Source organism: Microcebus murinus, chromosome 2, assembly GCF_040939455.1.
Source record: "Microcebus murinus isolate Inina chromosome 2, M.murinus_Inina_mat1.0, whole genome shotgun sequence".
NCBI classification, from domain to species: domain Eukaryota; kingdom Metazoa; phylum Chordata; class Mammalia; order Primates; family Cheirogaleidae; genus Microcebus; species Microcebus murinus.
The window spans coordinates 118270735-118292588 of NC_134105.1; the positions used below are offsets into that span (position 1 = coordinate 118270735).

Consider the following 21854-nt stretch of genomic DNA (forward strand, 5'->3'; position numbering starts at 1 on the left):
GGTGTCCGTGTAGAGATCATGTCCAACACCCGGCAGCTGCCTTCGTCCGAGATCTTTGGCTCCAGTGGCTCTCGGGTAAGGCCTTGCTAGCATCACACTTCCATGACCTCTTCTAGCCCTTGTCGTCATCAACAAATGTTTTACCAAGAAATTGTAAACTCTAAATCTAGCGTTTGCAGAATGCTGATCACCCCATCCTAACCTCTTTGGATTTTAAGCCAATTGGCAAATTAATAGAAGAGCTCTATTTTGAAAGTTTGAAATTTAATGTCCACTTTACTGCTGATGCATCTGGATCGGACCATGTGGCCGGGACTCGCTGTTAAAGTGGGAGCCTCCTGTTCTGTCCTCTTCCCGCGTCGAGCCTCGGAGCCCGTATGGTGCATGGGTGGGGCAGACACACATCGCGTTTAGGTTTCTGATCCATGACTTCAATTCTGCTTGGATTAACTTTGCCACCTGATGAAGCTCCAAGGCTGATAAAATGTACCATTTGTCTTTATTTCCCTTTCTCCCCAGGTTCCTGAAGAGCTTGGGAACAATTGTCCATTTGTGTGAATTGGTGCCATAATATATTCAGTCTTCTACCTTGGTCTCATCTTCAGCGTATTATCCTTTAGGGACTTCCTGTGTTCTCCACAGTAGTGACGTTAAACTTTTAACAGTCTCTTCCAGGCACACTCGTCGCTTTCATCCTCACATTCAGTGATGGTTTCACAGAGGACATAGGGACCATAAATGAGAGCATCGATTTCTTGTCTTCTAGGCCCCAAACGTGCCTGTATTCACAGCCACACTCCCTGCTCATCTCCGTCTCTGGGGAGGTGGTGCCCGACCAAAGCCGGGTTCCTTCCTGTACTCTCGCCTCCCCAGGGCAAATATTCTTTTGATTATTCTATTTCCTGAATCATCACCTTCTCCATCACATTAAAAAAAAATCAGTATATAAATATATTTACATCTGTCATGATTTAAAAGGAAGCAGTGACAAAGACCTATCTACTGCCCTATTTCTTTCCTTTTCATGGCCAGACTTTTTGGGAAAACAGTAATTTATGCTTTGTTATCTTTACTGTCTCGTCTCCAGCAAACTTCTCAGCAGAAATCTGGCTTCCACCCCACCACTCTATGGAAATAATTATGGCAAAGGCCAGCTAGAGTCCTGACTGCCAAATCTAATGGACACTCTTATCTCTGATGCTATGTTCTGCTCTTGTTTGGAAGCTGACACTCCTCTCTCATGGCTTCTCTTCCATCCTCTCGATTTCCTCCTCTACCTCCTTCAAGTGTGTCTGCCTTTGCCTGCCTCTCCACGCTGGAGTCCTATGGTGCTTGCTCCTGACTTTCTTCTTGTCTCATTATATTTTCTTCCTGGCAGATCACACCTCCTGTAGTATAACTGCCACTTAAAATATTGGTGGTTCCCAAATCTATACCTCCAGCTCAAGCCTCTTTGCAGAAACTGTCTATGGACCACTGCTACTATTCTCTTTCCTAAGGCCACAAATGTTTATTTTATTTTATTTTTTTAACTTGGATCACTCTCATGGCTTCCTAACTGATCTTTCTACCTCCAGCCTGGTCACCTCAACTTCATCTTCCCCACTGCTATCAAAGTTGGCCTGTCTAAAATATAGGTCTATATTTTCCTTATACCCTTAAAATTATTCAATGGCTCCTCAGAACCTTGAGAATAAAGTTCAAATCATTTGGGTTGTATTTAGTTTTACCATCTGCTCTCTGAATACTTCTCTGGCTACATCTATGGTCGCACTGCTTGCTTCAGCCATCCTAAGTGGTCTGCCCTATTGCCCTATCCCCAAAGATTGTTCATGCCTTTGGCGTTTGCATGTCTGATTCCTGTTTTCTAGAATATCTCCTTTTCCCTCCTGGCCCTACTGGCCAACCCCTCTCGTTTTTCAGGTCCAGCTTAATCATCATCTTTCCCTTAGTATCTTCGTGGAGTGCCTCTGTGAGTCCATTCTCCATCTCTGTCCGCACTTCTTTGAGTGCTTCGGTTGGTAGACTGTTTCCATCACAGCACTTACGATTCTGCATTGTGATTTGTTTATGTGACCGCCTCCCTTTACTGAGTAAAGTTCCTTTTATCTTCTTCTCCCTAGGGCCTAACACAGTGACTGACCCCACATAAGGGGCATTCTATAAATACTAACACCTCAGATGTTCTCAAGTTGCCCTGAGGCCAAAGAAATGTGTACTTGGTTTTAAAAAGAGTATTTTAATCATTTCTTTTAAAATGATAAAATTTAGGCAGGTTTTCTTTCAAACATCTATCTTTTTTACTTGTATCTCATTTTGATGTTCTTGTCTCTTGGCCTCGTTAGGTCTGCCTTCACCTTCTTTTATTTTAAAACTGGTGTAATTAAAATCTTTTGCAAAGCATAACAATTCTAATTAGAGTTGAGTGTTCTGGGACTTTATTACTTGCCCCCTTTTGAACATGAGCCATAGATAAGGTGACTATGTGATTTCTTTGTCCAATGCAGGAGATTTTAAGTGGGCTCTATTAATACTTTCACTGGAGTAACAGGAGTAAACCAAGACTTCGCCAGGCAATGTGGAAATGTAGAGCTAGTCCAGCTATATTGTAATTATATATTTGTGTGTATTTCTCTTATACCATATATATATATATATAAATAAACTTAAAACACTGTTTTCATTTACAGCTCCTCATGTTGGATGCCTTATGTGCAAAAACTTTAACTGTTTTTTTCTTAAGCCACATAAATAAACATAAGTGAAAAACATATGGGGTTTATGTGTGTTCAAATAACAAAGCACAAAGCTAGACTTCTGACCCGGGGGAATGCATTTCTTCTCAGATATTTTCTCACTGTCGTCTCTGGGGCCCTGGAGGACAAGACAGGAACATAAGGGCTCTACGAGCTCTTTGGCGTCACTCCAGGGACATCTCAACTTTGGGATTTTTCTGGTGGGCATCGCTTTTCAGCTGCTTTTCTTTACCCTCTCTCCTCCAGCGCATCGTCACGGGGTGCTGAAGTTCTTTTCAGGAAGCACTGAGAGGAACAACTTGTTTTTTTAACCACAGTTTAGCAACTGTGCCATTTAATGCCCTCTTGGGAAACCACATTCTTGGATCGCCATCATACCAATTAATTGATTTTTTTTTTCTGCTTAGAAAAAATTTTTTTTCTGCTTAGAAAAAAAAAATGGCTTTGTAGGAAAAAAAAGATACCTTAGTTGGCTCTTAGAAATACAGGGAAAGATTTTCCATTGTACTCACCATCAAATTGGTACTGACTGAGTACCACTATGGTGCTCAAATGGTGGTGGTGTTCACCAGGGATTCAGGGGTTGGGGGGTAGACCCCCATCTGAGGGATGCGGTGAGCATTGTGGAGGGGAGGGGCATACCTCTAACCCTTGCTAGGGAGAGGCAAAGATATAAAATGCAACCAAAATGTTCGTACTTTCATATTTTCTTGAAATAAAATTTAAAAAAATGCTGGTAGAAGAAATGCTGAATTTTGTGTCATGTTAGGTCAGTAAATATTTGGTCCTGAACGCTCGTAACTAAACGAGTGGATCCAAAGTCCTATAAGGTCCTGTGTGATCTGGCCCCACTTCTCGTCTCATCTCCTGCCCTCACTCCCTGAGCAGGTTCACTCCAGCTACACTGGTTCCCATGTTTCTCCAACAGGCCGAGGAAACATGACTGTAGTGCCTTTGCATTTCTCCTTCTGCATGTTGGAGATGCTCTGCCTCAAGCCATCTGCGTGTGCCACACCTTTGCTTCCTCCAGTCGCTGCTGAAGTGTCCCTGATCAGACTCTCTCTCTGACTTTCCTGATTACAGTTGCACTGCCCTCTCCCTAAACACACACACACACACACACACACACACACACACACACACACACACACACACACACCCACCCACCCCACTGTTCATCTACTTAGGAAACTTTATTCATCTTTGCAGTGCATATGACTGTATGGATTATACTATCCATGTCTTTTGCTGTTGTTAGTTGTTGTATGACAGTAAAGGGGACTTGAGCAATGTAAACTCCATGAGAGTAAGAACTTGGTTTGTTAAGCTTATTGCTTTATTTGCAACCTCTAAAATAGCCAGACTTTCAATAATAATTATTGAATGAATAATGGAAAGAACAAATGAATCATGAGTCATTGACTTGGTAGGTAATGATCAGTTTGGCGGAAGCAGGATGATGGAGACTAGTTGCAAAGCGTTATACTCAAATATGACTTTCTTCTAGGTCCAGATGTGCTGTCGTTTTTATGCTATATAAAAAAACTTACATTTCACTTTCTCTAATGACTGACTGGCCAGTCAGACAAACTGTGTGCTGTGCTTTGCATGTAGTCGCTACCTCATGCAGCAGGCTTTGGTACCCAGGCCTCACATAGGGCTAGTTTTGAAGGGTTGAACATTTTATTGGGTATTATAGAGAATTCTGGCCTGAGACTTGGCTTTAAAAGGATAGAAATCTCACCTTTTAATCTTAAAATTCATTAAAACATTTGTGATCTTTACAGGGAGTTCTTAATTTGTAATTTATCATTTCCCCTGATTTTCCTACTACCTTCTATTTTGATTTTGTTTTTCTGTTTTAACTGCTCATTAATATTAATATGTCTACCAGAGATAAACCTGAGAGAGATGAAACCTGGTTATGACCTTCAGGTATTGTTTTCCACAGCGTCAACCCACTCTGACCTCCTATTTGGATGTTTTCTGAATCACTTAAATGAGACACTATGCCTCTTCTGTTTTTCAGTTTTAATTCACCCAAGTTTGGACTTTTTGTTTTTATTCCTTAGCATTTGATAAATATTAAGGACAAAACAGTTCTTTTCATTTCTCTGTTTAAAAGTTTTTCCATCACATACCTCACGATTTCTTCTATTTGTAGAAAATGTTTGAGATTTCCAAATTAGGGATTTGCCCACCTGGAGAAGAACACTGTTTCTCTCTGACCACTTTACCCTCTTCCCCTGGCCGGGAGCTGGCTCCTTTCCAATTTCTACCACCATCACCTAGGCCTCCCGAGGCTTCTCATATGCTACTCTTGACACACAGAACACCTCATAAAGAACTTTGCCATCACCCCTGTGTAATTTAGAAGAAACTCACCATTTTTTGTTTGCTTTATATTAGAATTGCTTCTCATCTTCGATCACCATTGTGAATGTACCTGTTTTTTCCTTTTCTCATAGCAAATGCATTGTGCCCAGATGAACATTTTCTCATCTCATGAATAAATCAAACATTATGCCATGCACAAATAAAGGATTACTAGGGACTTAGGGTGGGCTTTAATTCACAGAAAATGGTATAAAATTATTATATGCTTTCATGAAGAGTAAAATTATTATTGCTGGTCAGTTTGTAGCAAGCGGCCAACATTTGAAGGTTTCTAGCTTTTTGATAAAAACAGAACCCATTTCTTTAGGTCAGCCAAACCAATCAAGTCAAATGATATGCATACAAGAAATTTTATTCTGGTTTTAGTTTATTTTCTTAGTGATATTTGGTATGGAACTATGAACAAATGGTTACCCTAATAACCCAAGTCTTTGCTAGAGACATCAGCTTTGTTGTTCTTAAAGGTGTAGGAATCTGCCTGGTCTCGTGCCTGTTTCAAGAGAAACCTAATAGCATGGCTCTTATGATTAATTGTTAATACATTTTATAAGTGTATAATTTTTGTTTTATTAGATAGAAATGTCTTCCAAGTGATTTTTTTTTCCTCTAGGGAAAAATGTGGTCCATGGATAAATTTTTATATTGAGGTTTCTACCAAAATAATGAAACACTACCCTAAATAATATTTAAAATATTGGACTTTATTAAGACATGTTTTGCTACTTTCTATAAGAACATGTATAATTAAAATTTTCTCTTAGAATTTAATGTTGAAAGTTTTCATTCCTAAAGTCATGTATATTGTATTCTCTCCATTGAATCTTCCTTATTAGTTAAGAATATTCAATTTGTAATTTGTAATTCAATGAAATTTCTATGTATCAATAAGCTATTTGGAAGTAATTTTCCATTTAATAGATGTATAGCTTTGACTGGAAGTTTCACTGTTATGTGAGCATCAAATTCTCAGACACCTTCTCATAGCAGGTTTAGGTATTTATTTCTTCATGTTTTTCCTTTTTAAAAAATATTTCTCTTGTATGACTATATAGTCAGTCTGCTACTTGAGACTGTGAAGTTTTTAATATCAGGTTCCACGACATAAACTGACATAGAGCTGGATGATAGCAGTTGCCCAATTAATGACAGATGCGGTATAAATTTAGGAATGTAAAATTATTGCAACCAATAGCAACACCTTAATTCTTTGATCCTGTATAAATTTACAGAATATTTAAAAACTCAATAGAGAATAAAGATCTAAAGATGAGGTCTTCTAGATTAATATTATTTAGAAATACATGATTAGAATTTTGGTGACTTTTAAAAAAAAATCATATTCTTCCACCTGTAGTCTTTTAATTCAGCATCCAGAGCAAAAGAGACTGAAAATTGTAATGATTTTAATGGTTGAGGAAACTGTGATTGTACCATAAATAAGAAACATAGAAGAAAGGTGAGGGAGCCAACTGAATGATCAGAGTCATTTAATCTTTGACAAAGCAGACAAAAATATACACTGGGGAAAAGAATCCCTTTTCAATAAATGGTGCTGGGAAAACTGGATAGTTACATGAAGAAGATTGAAATTGGATCCCCACCTCTCACCTCTTACAAAAATCAATTCAAGATTAATAACAGACTTAAACCTAAGGCATGAAACCTTAAGAATCCTAGAAGAAAATGTAGGGAAAACTCTTTCAGATATCTGTCTAGGCAAATGATTTATGAAGAAGACCCCAAAGCAATCACAGCAGCTACAAAAATAAATAAATGGGACCTGATCAAATTAAAAAGCTTTTGTATAGCCAAGGAAACTATCAGACAACATACAGAATGGGAGAAAATATTTGCTGTCTACACATTCAAAAAAAGGCTGATAACAAGAATCTATAACTAAAAAAAAAAAAAAAAATCTAACAACCCCATCAGAGTTGAGTATGTTTTAAAACTAAGCGAATGACCACACATGCCAAGCTGGGACTTCGTTGAATGAGCTAGGGAAATGAGTGGTACAAAGCCTAATCAGAAACTATTTCCAGTGTCAGTAAGACTCCCCCCCCCCTTTTCCTAGATGTACCTTAAGAAGAATTGGGGCTAGAGCTTTACATTTGAGAGCCAGCAATTAAAACAGGTTTTGATTTCAGTACTCCTACAACAAGTTCAAGGTCAATTAGCTAGTAACCAAACCAGTTTATTACTGCCTTCCAGCGATGCCTAGGTCTCACACTGCTTAGTGTCGTCTTCCATGCTTTTCCTCCTCTGTTTCCACGAGGGCATTTCTCTTAGTATGTTCCCTCTTCTTTTGTTCTGTTTACTGTTTAGGCTTATTGACTTCCAGTTGACCTAATTGCAGGTTCAAAATTATGGCTGTGGCAGGTCCTTTCCTGGTAAAATTGAGCTCATGGTATAGTAAGCTTGGGAAGGTCAGGACACACACGCATACGCACATAAAAATCAGTCTTCCTGCCAAGGCCAGTAGATTGGAGGCATTCTTAGATGTCTCTACTTCATGGGATACTCTTGTCATTTTGGCCTTTCCCTGACTTAATGATGGCCATGTACTGGCCTGGGGTCCTTCAGCTGTCAAGTATTTAGTTTCTGAATAAATATTTACATTGCCACTCTTTGGTGGCTTTAAAAATAACCTTCTGCTGGAATCTACTTCCTAAATGTTGTTAAAGACATTCCACTCCTCCTTGATAGACTACTATTGCTTGTGCAGTTCCTTCTCCGAAGCAGTGTGATTCATAGTAATGTGGCTGGCATTGAAAAGCACGCATCCCTTGATAGCTTGGGATGCTACCTGAGTGCAGGAGAGCAACAATAGCTCAGGTGGCGTAGGGCAGGCTAGTGGTTAGTGCCAGATACACCAATCAGGTTTGCAGTAGTCAAGAACTGGTATTGATCAGCTATCCCTTCCAAACTCTGAAGGCTTTTTAACCCTCACAAAAAATAGCTTGCAGTATTCTCAGAGTGTCAAAAGGAGTTCTGATAGAGCTTTCCCTGGAGAATGTTTCCAAAGTGGGAAGTGGAAGCTCCATTTACGTCTTGCAATAATTCACAAATAAGCCCTCAAACGAGCATACATATCAGGATTCAGATCGAGTGCCAGTAAGTGAGTGAGGAATTAGTGACCTCGTGAAGAGACACTGGGCTGTGATTTTTGTTTTTTGTTTTCTTTTTCCTTGAGACAAGAGTTTCACTCAGTTGCCCAGGCCAGAGTGCAGCGGCATCATCATAGCTCACTGCAACCTCACACTCCTGGGCTCAAGTATCCTCCTGCTGCAGCCTCCTGAGTAGCTGGGACTATAGGTATGGGCCACGACACCTGGATGATTTTTTTCTAATTTTAGTAGAGACAGTGTGTCACTTTTGTTCAGGTTGGTCTCAAACTCCTGAACTCAAGTGATCCTCCTGCCTTAGCCTCTAAGAGTGCTAGGATTGCAGGTATAAGCCACCATACCTAGCCTGGGCTATGATTTTTGAGTTGACCAATGCAGCTAAGGGAAGACAGCCAAACCAAGGCAGATTTCTAAGTTTTGATGATGTTATAAAAGTATTCTATAGCCACTGTAGAAAATGTTGGGACATGCAGAGAAGTAAAATTATGCATAATTCAATGAGTTTTTGCTGTTAACATTTTGTAGTATTTGTGCAGATCTTTCTGTATACACAAACAGTAGACTTGCATGCAGTATTAGAAGATTTAACATTTGCATGTGATCTTGTGATTGTGATGATTCTGTGAAGTACTGCAGTTAATTATTTTGCTAAGACACTAATGTGCACCATGCATGTTATAAAATTGGTGTGATTTGTACATTTGTAAGGTTGGGCTATATCCCTGATAGAGAGCAAAGGTATGTGGTATAGTGTGTGACAGTGTGTGTGCATGGGTTTATGTTTTAGTCCATTTTCTTTGCCTTTTTTTGGAGACAGGGTCTCACTCTGTTGCCCAAGCAAGTGCCGTGGCGTCAGCCTAGCTCACAGCAACCTCTAACTCCTGGGCTGAAGCGATCCTTCTACCTCAGCCTCCCAAGTAGCTGGGACTACAGGTGTGCACTACCACACCTGGCTAATTTTTTCTAATTTTAGCAGAGACAGAGTCTTGTTCTTGCTAAGGCTGGTCGGGAACTCCTGAGGTTAAGTAATCCTCCTGCCTTGGCCTCCCAGAGTGTGAGCCACCACGCCCAGCCATAGTCCATTTTCTGTTGCTTATAATAGAATACCCCAAACTGGATGATTTATAAAGAAAAAGAATTTGTATCTTACAGTTTGGGAAGCTGAAAATTCCGAGGTCTAGGGACTGCGTCTGGTGAGGGCCTTCGTGCTGGGGGGACTCTCTGTGGGGTCCCGAGGCAGTGCGGGGTATCGTTTGCATGGTGAGGAGGCTGAGTCTGCTAACGTGCCAGCTCAGGTCTCTTGCCCTCTTTTTATAAAGCTTCCAGTTCCATTCCCATGATAGCCCATTAATCCATGAGTGGACCAGTCTGTTCACCAGAGCAGAGCCCTCATGACCCAGTCACCTCTTAACAGCCCCACCTCTTAGTACTGTCACATGGGCGATTAAGTTTCAACTTGAGTTTTGGAGGGGACAGTTATACAAACCATAGCATTGTGCTCGTGTATAATCACACTGTATGTTTAATATCCTGATTTTCTTCACTTAGTGTCATAAACACATTACCATATTATTAGATATTACTAAAAATGTGATTTGAAATGGCTGCATTATATTCCATAAGTGGATCTACCTTAATTTATTTAACGTCACTGGATACTTAGGTGATTTATACTTTTGTTTGCTTATTTGTAGCATTATTGCTAATCCAACTAATACTGTGATGAATGTTCTTATCATTTTAGCTCAGAACCTGTGAGGTAATTATGTTGAGGTGTATGTGTGTGTAAGATTTTTTAATACATATTGACAAATTGCTTTCCAGAAAAATTATTCTCATTGACACCTGTTCAGCAAGTTTAAAATGTGCTAATCTCAGTATACCTTCACTTACGTTAAATCTTATAAAAAGTAATTATAGGCCGGGCATGGTGGCTCACGCCTGTAATCCTAGTGCTCTGGGAGGCCGAGGCGGGCAGATTGCTTGAGGTCAGGAGTTCGAAACCAACCTGAGCAAGAGCGAGACCCCGTCTCTACTATAAATAGCAAGAAATTAATTGGCCAACTAATACATATATAGAAAAAGTTAGCCGGGCATGGTGGCGCATGCCTGTAGGCTGAGGCAGGAGGATCGCTTGAGCCCACGAGTTTGGGGTTGCTGTAAGCTAAGCTGACGCCACGGCACTCACTCTAGCCTTGGCAACAAAGTGAGACTCTGTCTCTAAATAAATAAATAAATAAATAAATAAATAAATAAATAAATAAATAAATAAATAAATAAAAAAAATAAAAAGTAATTATAGCAATTTGCTAAACAATAGCTATTGGAATAAATTCTAATTGGAATTAATCTTTTCCTGGAACAAGCCATGGATGTGTCCACCTTTCCCCATTTCCACTACTGCCATCCCAATAGAAGCCACCATTATTTTCCTTCTGAATTGCTTTAATACCGGAACTCCTAATAGGCTCGCAAGGATTTTCCTGATGTGGCCCCTGTCTACCTTTCTAGCTTTGCCTGAAGACTAGCCTCCTTAATTTCTGTACTAACCTTCCTTTATTTCTTTCACCACTCATTGCGCCTCTCCCTCCATGTCTTCACACACGTTCCTTTCCCTGGCAAGCTTCCTCTTTCCCATGGCTGTTCTCACACACCTTTCCTGACTAAGTCCTCCTCCTAACGTAGGGCTCCTTAAACATCCTCATAGCAACCCATTCTTTTTCTTCCTTATGTTGAAAACAACTGTAATTAATCCATTCACTTTTGTAAATTATGTTTTTAATAATTAGCTGCATAATTTAGATGGGGTAGGTGATTGACATGCATTATTTCCATAGTTTTGCAAAAAATACGTATATATACACATTTATTAGGGGAGAATTAACAAAATTAAAATAGTCTATGATTCATGGAATGAATCATCCTCAAAGAATAATGACAAGACCATGGGTTCTGGACTCCTAGATCTTGGTTTGGAATCCTAGACACACCATGAGCTGTTTAGTCTTGGGAAAGTTACTTGACCTCTTCTGCTTCACTTTCCTCTTCTATAAAATGGGGTTAATATTATAGTTAAATGTATCTTTTATGATTGCCGTGAATACCGAAGGAACTAGTTCATGAAGTCCTTATTGTACAGCCTGGCATGTGGCAGGTGGTATATTATGTAAATGTTAGCCATTATCCTTTTCTTTATTCTCTTTTCCATCTTCTTTATCTTTGAACTATAGTAAGTGCCAACTCTGCGGTGCATAGTGCTAGGTGGTATCTAGGGGAATGCTTTCTTTCTAGGGAATTGCCCTGCGCGTTTTGCAGTGTTTCCTCTCAGATAATGAGCTTACTTCTGATGTATTTTGTGGAGCTTCTTCTATCACTCTGACATTCTTCTTTAGGAATTCATGATACTTCACTTCCAGAATTGTAATGAGTATCATCTGTAAAATAACATAATTTATCTCCATTTATTTTTTTGGTAGTATAACTTTTTGAGTATTCACACTCAAATCTGTTTTCCTTGACAGCTGGCAAACTTCCCCAGACTCTGCGAGGAAACGGAAAGGATCGTGGCTAACCACATTCGTGAGCGAGAAGGGAAGACGAAGGACCAGGTAAGGAGAGAATGTCCCTGGTGGGCAGGGAGCTTGTGGGAAGTGGGAAGCATCTCCAAGGCTGTCCCTATCCCTTAATGGAAAAAAAAAATAGTGGAATAAACAACTACATCAATGAATTATACATGTGTTACTATACTAATATCTTATGTATGTTAAAACTATAAACAAATATAAAGACTTCAGAAGAATGAAATTTAAAAACAGTAAGAGGAATTCCATTATTTTTTTCCGAGACGCTTCATGGATCATCACATGCACACATTCTACTTTGAAAACCACTAATCCAGAAACATTCCACATTTTTCCCTTAAGACAGGAGTCCTTAACTTTTAATGGGCCTGCAGATGGGCTCCAGCAGGTTCACAGACTCCTAAAATGTTATGCAAGAGGTTTAGTGTTTTTAGTTTTTTCTGAGAAGAATGGACACAGCTTTTCATCAGCTTATCCATAGAACCTATGATTGAAAAAAATTTAAGAACTGCTCTTTTAAACATTTCTGACTATTTTGTAAGTATATGTGGTTTGTAAGGAGTGACCCTGAGATTGTCTTCTAATCCTAGCTCTGTGATTTAGAAAGATGATTTTCAAGTGAGAACAATTCATTAAAAAATGTGAAGGATTAAATGAAAATTATAAAAGCTTCCTACATTTAAGTAGGTTTTTTCTTAGTTACTTATAAATCATTACAATGGGAAAAACAAAACAAAGGTTTTTAAAAACTTTAGGATTCCATGACACAGCTGCGCATGTGATGTTTGGAGAGAACACTGGACTTAGGCCATGTGCTCTCCACAACATCACAGCGTGTTCTTGCGAAAATCTCTTATTTGGACTGTTGTTTTCTCATGTACAGCGTTGGGATGTTGGTCTGTATGATCTCTGAAAGCCTCTGTGAGTTAGCATTCCAAGATTTTGTGATTCTCAAGTGAGTTGGGGCGGGGGAGAAATGGGAGAAAAATGAAATAAAAGAGAGACCGGGACAAACGGCAGGGAGACGCACAGCAGGCACGAAGTGAGCCCGTGGGTGCGGGTGCAGGGACAGAGGGAGGGAAGCCCCGCAGGTTGGGGCGTTTGTGAGTGACGCCAGTCCCAGCCTTTCCTCTCCACGAGCCGTGGGGTTCATTGTCACTGCTTTTCATTGTTATGTCTTGAAAGTTAGTTAACCACTATTTATAGTTTTTACTTGTTTTCCAACTTTCACACTCTTGGATAGCTGCAATCGCCAAAAGTAGAGAAAATAGGGCCTTGTGACTTCTTTGAGATAAACAAGTCAATATTCACGAGCCAGTGAAATCAAGGCCAGGGCCAGATATATAGCCCCACGGACAGAGGTTCCTTCTCCCACCCCATCTGCTGTCTTGGCTGCTCCTGGGCCAAGAAAACTTAGGTTCTCAGGAATCAGCTGTACTCCTGACGTTAAGTAAAGTAAAGCTAACTTCTATTTTATTGTCTTCATAATATTCAAGTAATAAGATATCCTATTTAACTCTTAGGAATCCTGTAGAAAAATAACATTGAAAAAAAAAACACATCATAGTTGTTGTTTAAACCGTCTTTATGATCATAGCTAAGTCAGTTGATAACTTGCTATTTGGTGTTTTGGAATTTTTGTTTTAGCAAAATGACATGTTCAAACCTTGCTTTGTTGTTGAGATCGTGGGCTCTGGGCTCGGACTCCCTGCCTTTGAATTCAGGCTCTACCGGTTACTTTCTATGTAACCACTGACAGGTTACTTGCCCTTTTTACACTTTAGTTTCCTCATCTTAAAGTGGGACAATGGTGGTAGATAATTCCTCACAGGCATTTTGTGAGGATGAAATGAAGTAATCCAAATATAGCTTTTAGTTCTTAATTAATTTTAGTTGTTTTTGTTGTTACTCCCAAAAGCTATGACACACAGTAGGTACCAGGAAATGTACCTTTCCTGCTTTCAAGGGGAAGTGTCTTCCATCTGCAGCTCTGATGCAGTGATCACTCATTCCCCAAGGTGGCGTAAGGGGAGGGACAGGCACCTCCCTCCTGGTGACACTCTCAGACAGCCAGGTCTCACAAGTGTCACCCCTTGCAGAAGCCACTAGTGGTCACCTCTAACATGGAGCTGTGTGGCATAGCAGAAACATGCTGCATAGTCTCACATTTGAATTCTGAGCTCCCTGCTGCCTTGGGCCATGTGGTACTTTTGAAGTCTCTGATCAGAGAGAGTGACCTGTTAACTCAGGTCTCTGGGTCTGAACTGTTTTGAGACATTCTTGTAGTTTCTTTCTTTTAAAAAAAATAGAATTACTGCCAACCCCCACTCTGGAAGCTTTGTGGGGGGAAAAGTCTTCAAAATTAAAAATACGGAAAACCATAAATCTATCTGAGCTTTTTTCTTAAAGGGTTTGGAATATCTCTGTGTGCCAGCTGTTATTCTAGGTACTTCCACACATGAACTTGCCTGGTGAAGTGGTTGACTTTGTGCATGATTACCGCTACCAGGGGTAGCTTTCCTTTTCTTCAACTAAATACACAATAACTGTGGGGGGCGGGGGAGGCAGTGGGAAACTCTGAGCAAGTGAAAAAATGAGAAAAAATGCACTATTTTCCTTTTCATCCCCACATGCGACCTGGCTCTTTTCCTAGAGTGAACACAGACTCCCAGTTTCCAGGAATATGAATGAGAACAGCCATAGCTTTTATTTTTTTCCACTTTTTTCCTATATTGCAGTCCAAGTTAATGTGTGTGAACGTCCAAGATCTTCATGACAACCTTTGGCAATGTTGAGAATTATGTAGATATTTTGTTCCTTATGGTGGCAACAATTTGTGCTTAAATATTATAGTTTATTGGTACAAAGTCTTGGCCAAATGGATCTGGGAGTATAACATTTAATGGAATGTGGCTTTATTGTTGGGAGAATAGAGGCAAAACTACAGCTAATCTAGCAATGATCACTCTTCCTAACTCTTCAGTTTTCTTTAAGAGATGAAACAAAACTATATAAAACTTTTTCATGCAAGTATGATGTTATTGACCCAATAACTCCCATGCCTTGACTTTATTTTTGGGTAGTGGGAGTGGATTTGGAGTGATTTTTAAAATCTTCTTTTAGCAGGTCCCCTTGTGACTCTCAGCAATATTTGGTCAGATGACTGGTGGGGATTAGTCACAAAAGCAAAACCTCAGAGCCCATAGCACGAGGTATTGAATAAGAAACAATAATAAGTGGCCATATACTAATTATATGGGAATAAATTGTTCCCTTTAAAGTTAAGTTTTGCAAGCCTGGTAGACAGTTACAAAATGAAAGCCACAAATATTTACCAGACACCTATCATGTGTGTCATGCTAGGTTCTGGGGACAAAAAGGTGAACCAGACATAACTGCTGCTTCTGTGGAGCTTACAGTCTGGCAGGGAAGGGAAGCATCACACAAAAAATTATATAATTACATCTGCAGTAAACACAAATTGAAGTATAGGGTGCAATATAGGTAATTATGGTGTATGGACTAAAAGAATAGCACGTTCCATCCTGTTCTTGGGTGAGGTTAGGAGGTGAGGATCGGACAAAGCTTTCCTGAGGAGGTACCTCTGGGGAGCAGTGTCTAGACTGTGTCTATGAACTGTTACTACAAGGACTTTACCGTGATAACTCCGTGCACTCAAATGTTGCCTTCCATGAAGGGAGGCAGCATAAAAACACTCCTTATGGTCATCAAAAGTTCATTCAACAAAGTCAAAGTGCAGACCTCTGGAGATATTCAGGCAGAGATTTGTTGAGTCCTTTATTTTTCCCAATCAAGTCTTACCACCCTAGAAAAAGGTATGGCACAGTTGAAGAACAAAAGGAAACTTAGGAAGAGAGGAGCTCAGTTTTTTGTTTTTTTTTTTTTTGAGACAGAGTCTCGCTTTGTTGCCCAGGCTAGAGTGAGTGCCGTGGCGTCAGCCTAGCTCACAGCAACCTCAAACTCCTGGGCTCAAGCGATCCTACTGCCTCAGCCTCCCGAGTAGCTGGGACTACAGGCATGTGCCACGATGCCCGGCTAATTTTTTTTATATATATCAGTTGGCCTCTTAATTTCTTTGTATTTATAGTAGAGACAGGGTCTCACTCTTGCTCAGGCTGGTTTTGAACTCCTGACCTCGAGCAATCCGCCCGCCTCGGCCTCCCAGAGAGCTAGGATTACAGGCGTGAGCCACTTCGCCCGGCCTGTTTTGAATACCTCTGGAATAAAATCCTCTTTCTTATAGTCCCCTCTTGTGCTCTCTCAGGCTCCCTGTCCCCCCACTGAAGAGTATTTTCCACAGAGGGACTTCCCAAATGTCTGACTTGCTGTTTATAAGTATCTTATGATAAGAGTGTTTGCATGTTGGCTGGGACATGGGTTCGGTTTATCCCTTCACAAATCTTGACTGAGTGCACATGATATTCCAGGCATTGTTCTAGGCACTGGAGATGTAGCAGTGAAGACAACAGATGAGGTCATCTGTATGTGGAATATGCAAAAATTTGCTATGTCAGCTAGTGGTAGGGCTACAAAAGAAAAAAGCAGGGTAAGACAATAGAGAGTAACGAGTGTTGTTAATAATTTAGACAGACTGAGCAGGGAAGAGCCCTTTGATGAAGTGATATTTTAGCAGAGAACCAACTGATATTTTGATTTACTGATGAAGCCTACTGGTCTCAAGGAGGCTTTGTATTTATTAGTATATTGCCTTTTGAGTTGGTTGATAAGATGCCTTGGGAGCTTAAAGATAATAGAAAGGAGAGGAAAAACAAGAGGTGATATTGCTACTTTGTGGTTAATTTATGGTGTGCATGTCTTTTTATTTTTTTTTTTTTTTGAGACAGAGTCTCACTTTGTTGGCCAGGCTAGAGTGAGTGCGGTGGCATCAGCCTAGCTCACAGCAACCTCAGACTCCTGGGCTCAAGTGATCCTCCTGCCTCAGCCTCTCGAGTAGCTGGGACTACAGGCATGCACCGCCATCCCCAGCTAATTTTTTCTATATATATTAGTTGGCCAATTAATTTCTTTCTATTTATAGTAGAGATGGGGTCTTGTTCTTGCTCAGGCTGGTTTCGAACTCCTGACCTCAAGCTATCCGCCCGCCTCGGCCTCCCAGAGTGCTAGGATTACAGGCATGAGCCACCGCGCCCAGCCCACATGTCTTTTTATACATGCTTGCCCTTCTTTTGAACATTATGCCTACATTTTAGAGAGATAGAATAATTCTAGGTTCTTGTGAAATTAGCAAATAGTACATGCCTATAACTATAATGCTTTTCATGTGGTGCTTAGACTTACTTTTCAAGTAGATTTTTAACTTACGAATTTAGAGTACAAAATTATGAGTCTAATGAAGAAAAATTAATGTAACTTTTCTAATTGAAGCATCCTTTTAAAAATTAAATGAAGATAAATAATTTGTGGGCAATTACTGAATCTAATGTTTGAGAATTCTTAAGATGGGTTTTCGCTGAAGTGTTTCTCTTTAATTTACAGGTACTGCTGTTGATTGACATTCAAGTCTCCTACATCAACACCAACCACGAAGACTTCATTGGCTTCGCAAAGTACGTGAAACCCTTGATTGTCATACCCGTTCCTCCTGCTGGTTTGTCTAGAACAAACATTGTGAATTTTTACTATAATTCCACCACCTTTCGAGAGTGTAGTCTTTGTCAAGATTAACTCTGAGTTTACCTACTTAGGAGGTCTGGGCCCGATGACCATGTGGTAGGGGGATTTACTGTTCTTTTGATAAAGTAGTTGGCTCTATTCAGCATATGAAGCCATGTGTGTCTTAGATGCTCTTGGACGATGATCCGCACTTTGTACTTGAGCTCCTATAGATAAGCAGTAACAAATGCACATTTAAAAATTGGCTTGGAAACAATTTTTCACATTAGTTTGAAGTATCAAGTGCCATTCATAGAATATAAGCTATTTCAATTTTCCTAAATCAGAGTATTATAAAGGCCTATTTTTTAAAAGAACTCTCCTTTGTGAATTTAGATGTAATCTGTTGGGATGAATATTCTCTTCTCTTTAAAGTATATATACTTTATGTATGCTTGTCTATACATTGCAATTCTTCATAGACATTGTCATTTTTAAGATCTTGAATTCACTGTTTTTTTCCTACTTGTTATTGGAATCTTGATTCTTATTCTAAGATATATTTTTGGCATGTAAGTGGTTCCAACTTCAAGTATATAATAAAAAGTCTATTTTATATAAAATGTAAAATAGGAGAACTTACATACTTTCACTTGAACTAGATAGTCAAAAACAGGGACAAATAAAAAAACACCACAAAATGTCAAATTAGTTTTAATACACCCTGACTTAGAAGAAACTGATATGCCGACAATGTGACCTAAGCTACACTGTGGCCTGAGAAATTTACAGGCATATTTTAAGGAGAAAGGCCCAATTATCCAACAGAAAATTCTAAGCTTGGCTGCAGTTGTGATGGCCTACCCAATAGTGTAAATACTTTTTATAGCCAGTGGCTATTACTAGTGAGTGGTAGATTAGTTTTCCTCAACTGTTTTCTGTCCATAGCATGTAAACTTGTTAGAAGCCAGTTGGAAATACGTGCCCTTGTCTAGTTGTCTTTTCAGCCATGCCACCGACTCCAGCGTCCCCGTAGGTATTTGCTGCACGGGCATTGCACACAGATGTGCCCCCTCCCTCCTAGGCCTTGTGACTGTTATCCTTTGCACCTTTTGTTTTCTTTTGCAAAATCCCCCAGGCTGTCAAGTGCCTCCTTGTCCCTAGCTGCGGAAGGGGCATCAGAGAATTTCTTACAGGTTTCCTTCACAGTCAGTGAACTCCAGGTGGCCTGGGCAAAGCTCTACTCCATAGGGGGGAAAATGAAGAAAAAGAAAAATTGTTTTTGCCTTTTAGAAGCTTGCCTAGTAATTGAAAAGTATAGAGAGACATATGTAAAATTTTAAACTGACACTTCTCCATTTACTTTGCTGCTTTGAGGAGTGTAAAAGACAAACCAGTCCCTGAGTCCTTTGAAATAACAGGAATGCTGCTTTTAATGTTAATTTTTTATGGATTATGAATGCCAGTTAGGCTCTTATGAAAATATAGCAGATGGAAATCTGAACTTAATAACTTACAAGTGAAAAGGCTGTTGCAATGCTGCCTTGTTGTGGGGTCCCAATTCAAGGGGAAAAATGTAGAAAAAGTCATAATCTGTTTGGAAAGATGCAAGGTTTGAACACATTGTATAACCAGTGTTTCAATTTAAATTTCACCTTTATCCTTTTAAAATATTTTTTTCCTGGATTACCTTTTTAAAACAAAACAAAAAACAACAAGATAGATGGGCTAGATACTATTTCTTTCCCAGAAAATTTCAGTATTTTCTACCTTAGAAGCTATTGGAATACAGTTTTATATTGATTATGTCAATTTATAGGTTTTCAAGGACATATAATTTTTGAAATTTAATACTTTCAAACACAGTCTTTTGATACAGTCTCACTGCATTACTGATCACTGCCCCTGTCTCACTGCAGTGAGATGGATTATGAACCTTTATGATGCTGGGAGAAAAAAAGCAGCATTGTTAAAACTGCTTTAGAAATACAGCAAATTTGAACATTTCTCATCTAAAATAAACTGCACACTTTACCCTGCCTTCGAAGGATTGGTCTGGGAGTCAGCAATCTGGGCTATTTTCCCAGGATTTGCCACTGATAAGCTTTGGGTTTTGGCAAGGCACTTATTCTTTCTGTATCTCAGTTTACTGATCTATCAAATGGAGTAATAAATAATTCTTATATACCTTTCAGGATTGTCGGAAGATCAAATTAATGAAGTTATGTGGAAATGCTTTAGAAAACTGTGTTGTAGTCTGTAAAAGTAGTTTAGTAGTTTTTCTCTTACTCTATACATAAACACACACAGGAATTTAATTATTAGATGTACCATTTTACTTTGTAATGAAGGTTTTAATGATGTAAGTGTGATTGTCACTGGAATATTTTTTAGTTACTAAGGTCATTATCTCCAAATGTAGTGTTCCGGTCTGAGACTCAGAGGTAAATGTCCTTTCCATTTGTATGCTGAGCTGAAGTACATTTCAGTGTGACATGGGGTAATTATGAAGATGAAATGTTCATCTCAGAATCACTTTGAAGGGTGTTGGTATTTTTTGTGCTTTTAAAAGTTAAAAAACATAGCTATAAATTTTAAAGTTGGCAAGAATGCTGTTTCCCTCAAGGAAGAAAAGTCAAGCCATATTTGAAGACAATTATGTAAGTATTTTTAAGTTCCAAAGATAGATAATTAAGATCTGGGGTTGTGAAAAATAAGCATTTGTTTCACGAGATTTTTAGAGAGTTGCCAAAAGAGAGAGGGGACTGCTTCTCATAAATTTATAGAATGGTGATGTGCATAGCATTTTACAAATGTAATCTTTTCAACTGCAATGACTTTTGTTCTAAAAAAATATTTTGAGAAAGGAAAACAAATTACTAAAATTAGATTAATGGAATATTTAGTTTCATATTATTGTTCAGGACATCTCAAAATTCTTCTTTTTGCTGTAGAATTTATTCTGCCATGTTGAATATGTGAAACATTTTTTTCCATCTCCCAGTTATTTATTAGATATAGACCGTAAAATATGTACCATGTGTAACGTGGCCAAGTAAGTGCTGCTGTAGGCTTGCTTCGGAATTTCCTGGCTTCTAAAAGCTCAGTCTTTCAAGTATAATAGAGTTTCTGAACCTAAAAGTTCAGCATTTCAGAAGAAAGCATCAGCTTTCCTTGTGACTTAAGGGTTTTAATTTGTCATTCTTTCCTGTTGAAAAAAAAAAAAGCCCTAAATTGTATGTATTTTAAACATAAAATTAATATAATATAAATGAGTTTTGTTGTTTAAGAAAATAAGAACTGGTCCAATTGTTCCTTCATTTAGTTCCCCTCATTCTCAGTAATACTGTTATCTGGACAGAAAAGTGCAAGTTTATTAGCTGAACGCCTTGGGAAGTGAAATTTCAAACTCTTGTGCTCTTCTTCATTTGTTCCATAACACGATTTACCTTCTGAGTTACTAGGATTTATGCAGACCAGTGGTTTAAGAGAAAGATGGGCTCCAGATATGGGCTGTTAAATTAATATCTCTATATACCACAAGTAGCAGACTACAGTCTGTTTTTCAATCTACTGAGTAGATTTCAACACCTGTTTTCTCACAGTTGAAATGATACAATGTGCAGATTTCAGTTCTTGTTATATGAGCCCCATGAAAATTCTATGGGTTGTAACATTCATTATATCTCTTTCCTGATCCTCTGGAATGTCTCTGTTGCCATTTTACTAAAGGCAGTGTGTTTGAACCTTGCCACTAAATTCCAGAGCAGTCTTTGTCTTTCCCTTTACATTCTCCTTTTATTTTTCCCTAATGCATAAATTATATTCTCTTATAACAGCGTTTCTAGTTCCTTTTCTTACATGAGAATGTTCTCTCTCTTGTGGAATCAAAACTTAGGTATTAAAAAGATCCTTCATTTGACTCAAATGCAAATTTAAGAATCAAATGCTTGGCTGCTTACTGGGTTACAGTATAGCTACTGTGTTGGACAGCATAGCTTTACAGTGTGATGAATCCAGCTGATTGCTCTGGGACCTTTATTAGCCGGCCCTACTTTACATCAGACATCCTTACTTTACCAAAACCAGATAAAGACATTACAAAAAAAGAGAGAGAGAGAGGAAACTACAGGCCAATATCTCTGATGAACATAGATGCAAAACTCCTCGATGAAATACTAGTAAACCAAATTCAACAGCACATTAAAAAGATTATTCATCATGATCGAGTGGGATTCATCCTAGAGATGCAAGGATGGTTCAACATACGCAAATCAATCAATGTGATACATCATATCAACAGAACAAAGGACAAAAACTGTATGATTATTTCAATTGATGCTGAAAAAGCATTCAATAAA

The 21854-nt window shown here is 38.9% G+C and overlaps 1 protein-coding gene across 7 annotated transcripts in view; it reads left to right on the plus strand.

The window, feature by feature from the left end:
- Positions 1–21854, plus strand: part of DNM3 (dynamin 3) — a 515120-nt gene that overhangs the window by 179285 nt on the left and 313981 nt on the right. For all 7 annotated transcript variants that reach the window (XM_012765123.2, XM_012765124.2, XM_076000385.1 and 4 more), the window contains exons 11-12: positions 11800–11886; positions 17377–17447. In XM_012765123.2, the coding sequence (XP_012620577.2) occupies positions 11800–11886; positions 17377–17447 (158 nt within the window). The remainder of the gene's footprint in view (positions 1–11799; positions 11887–17376; positions 17448–21854) is intronic.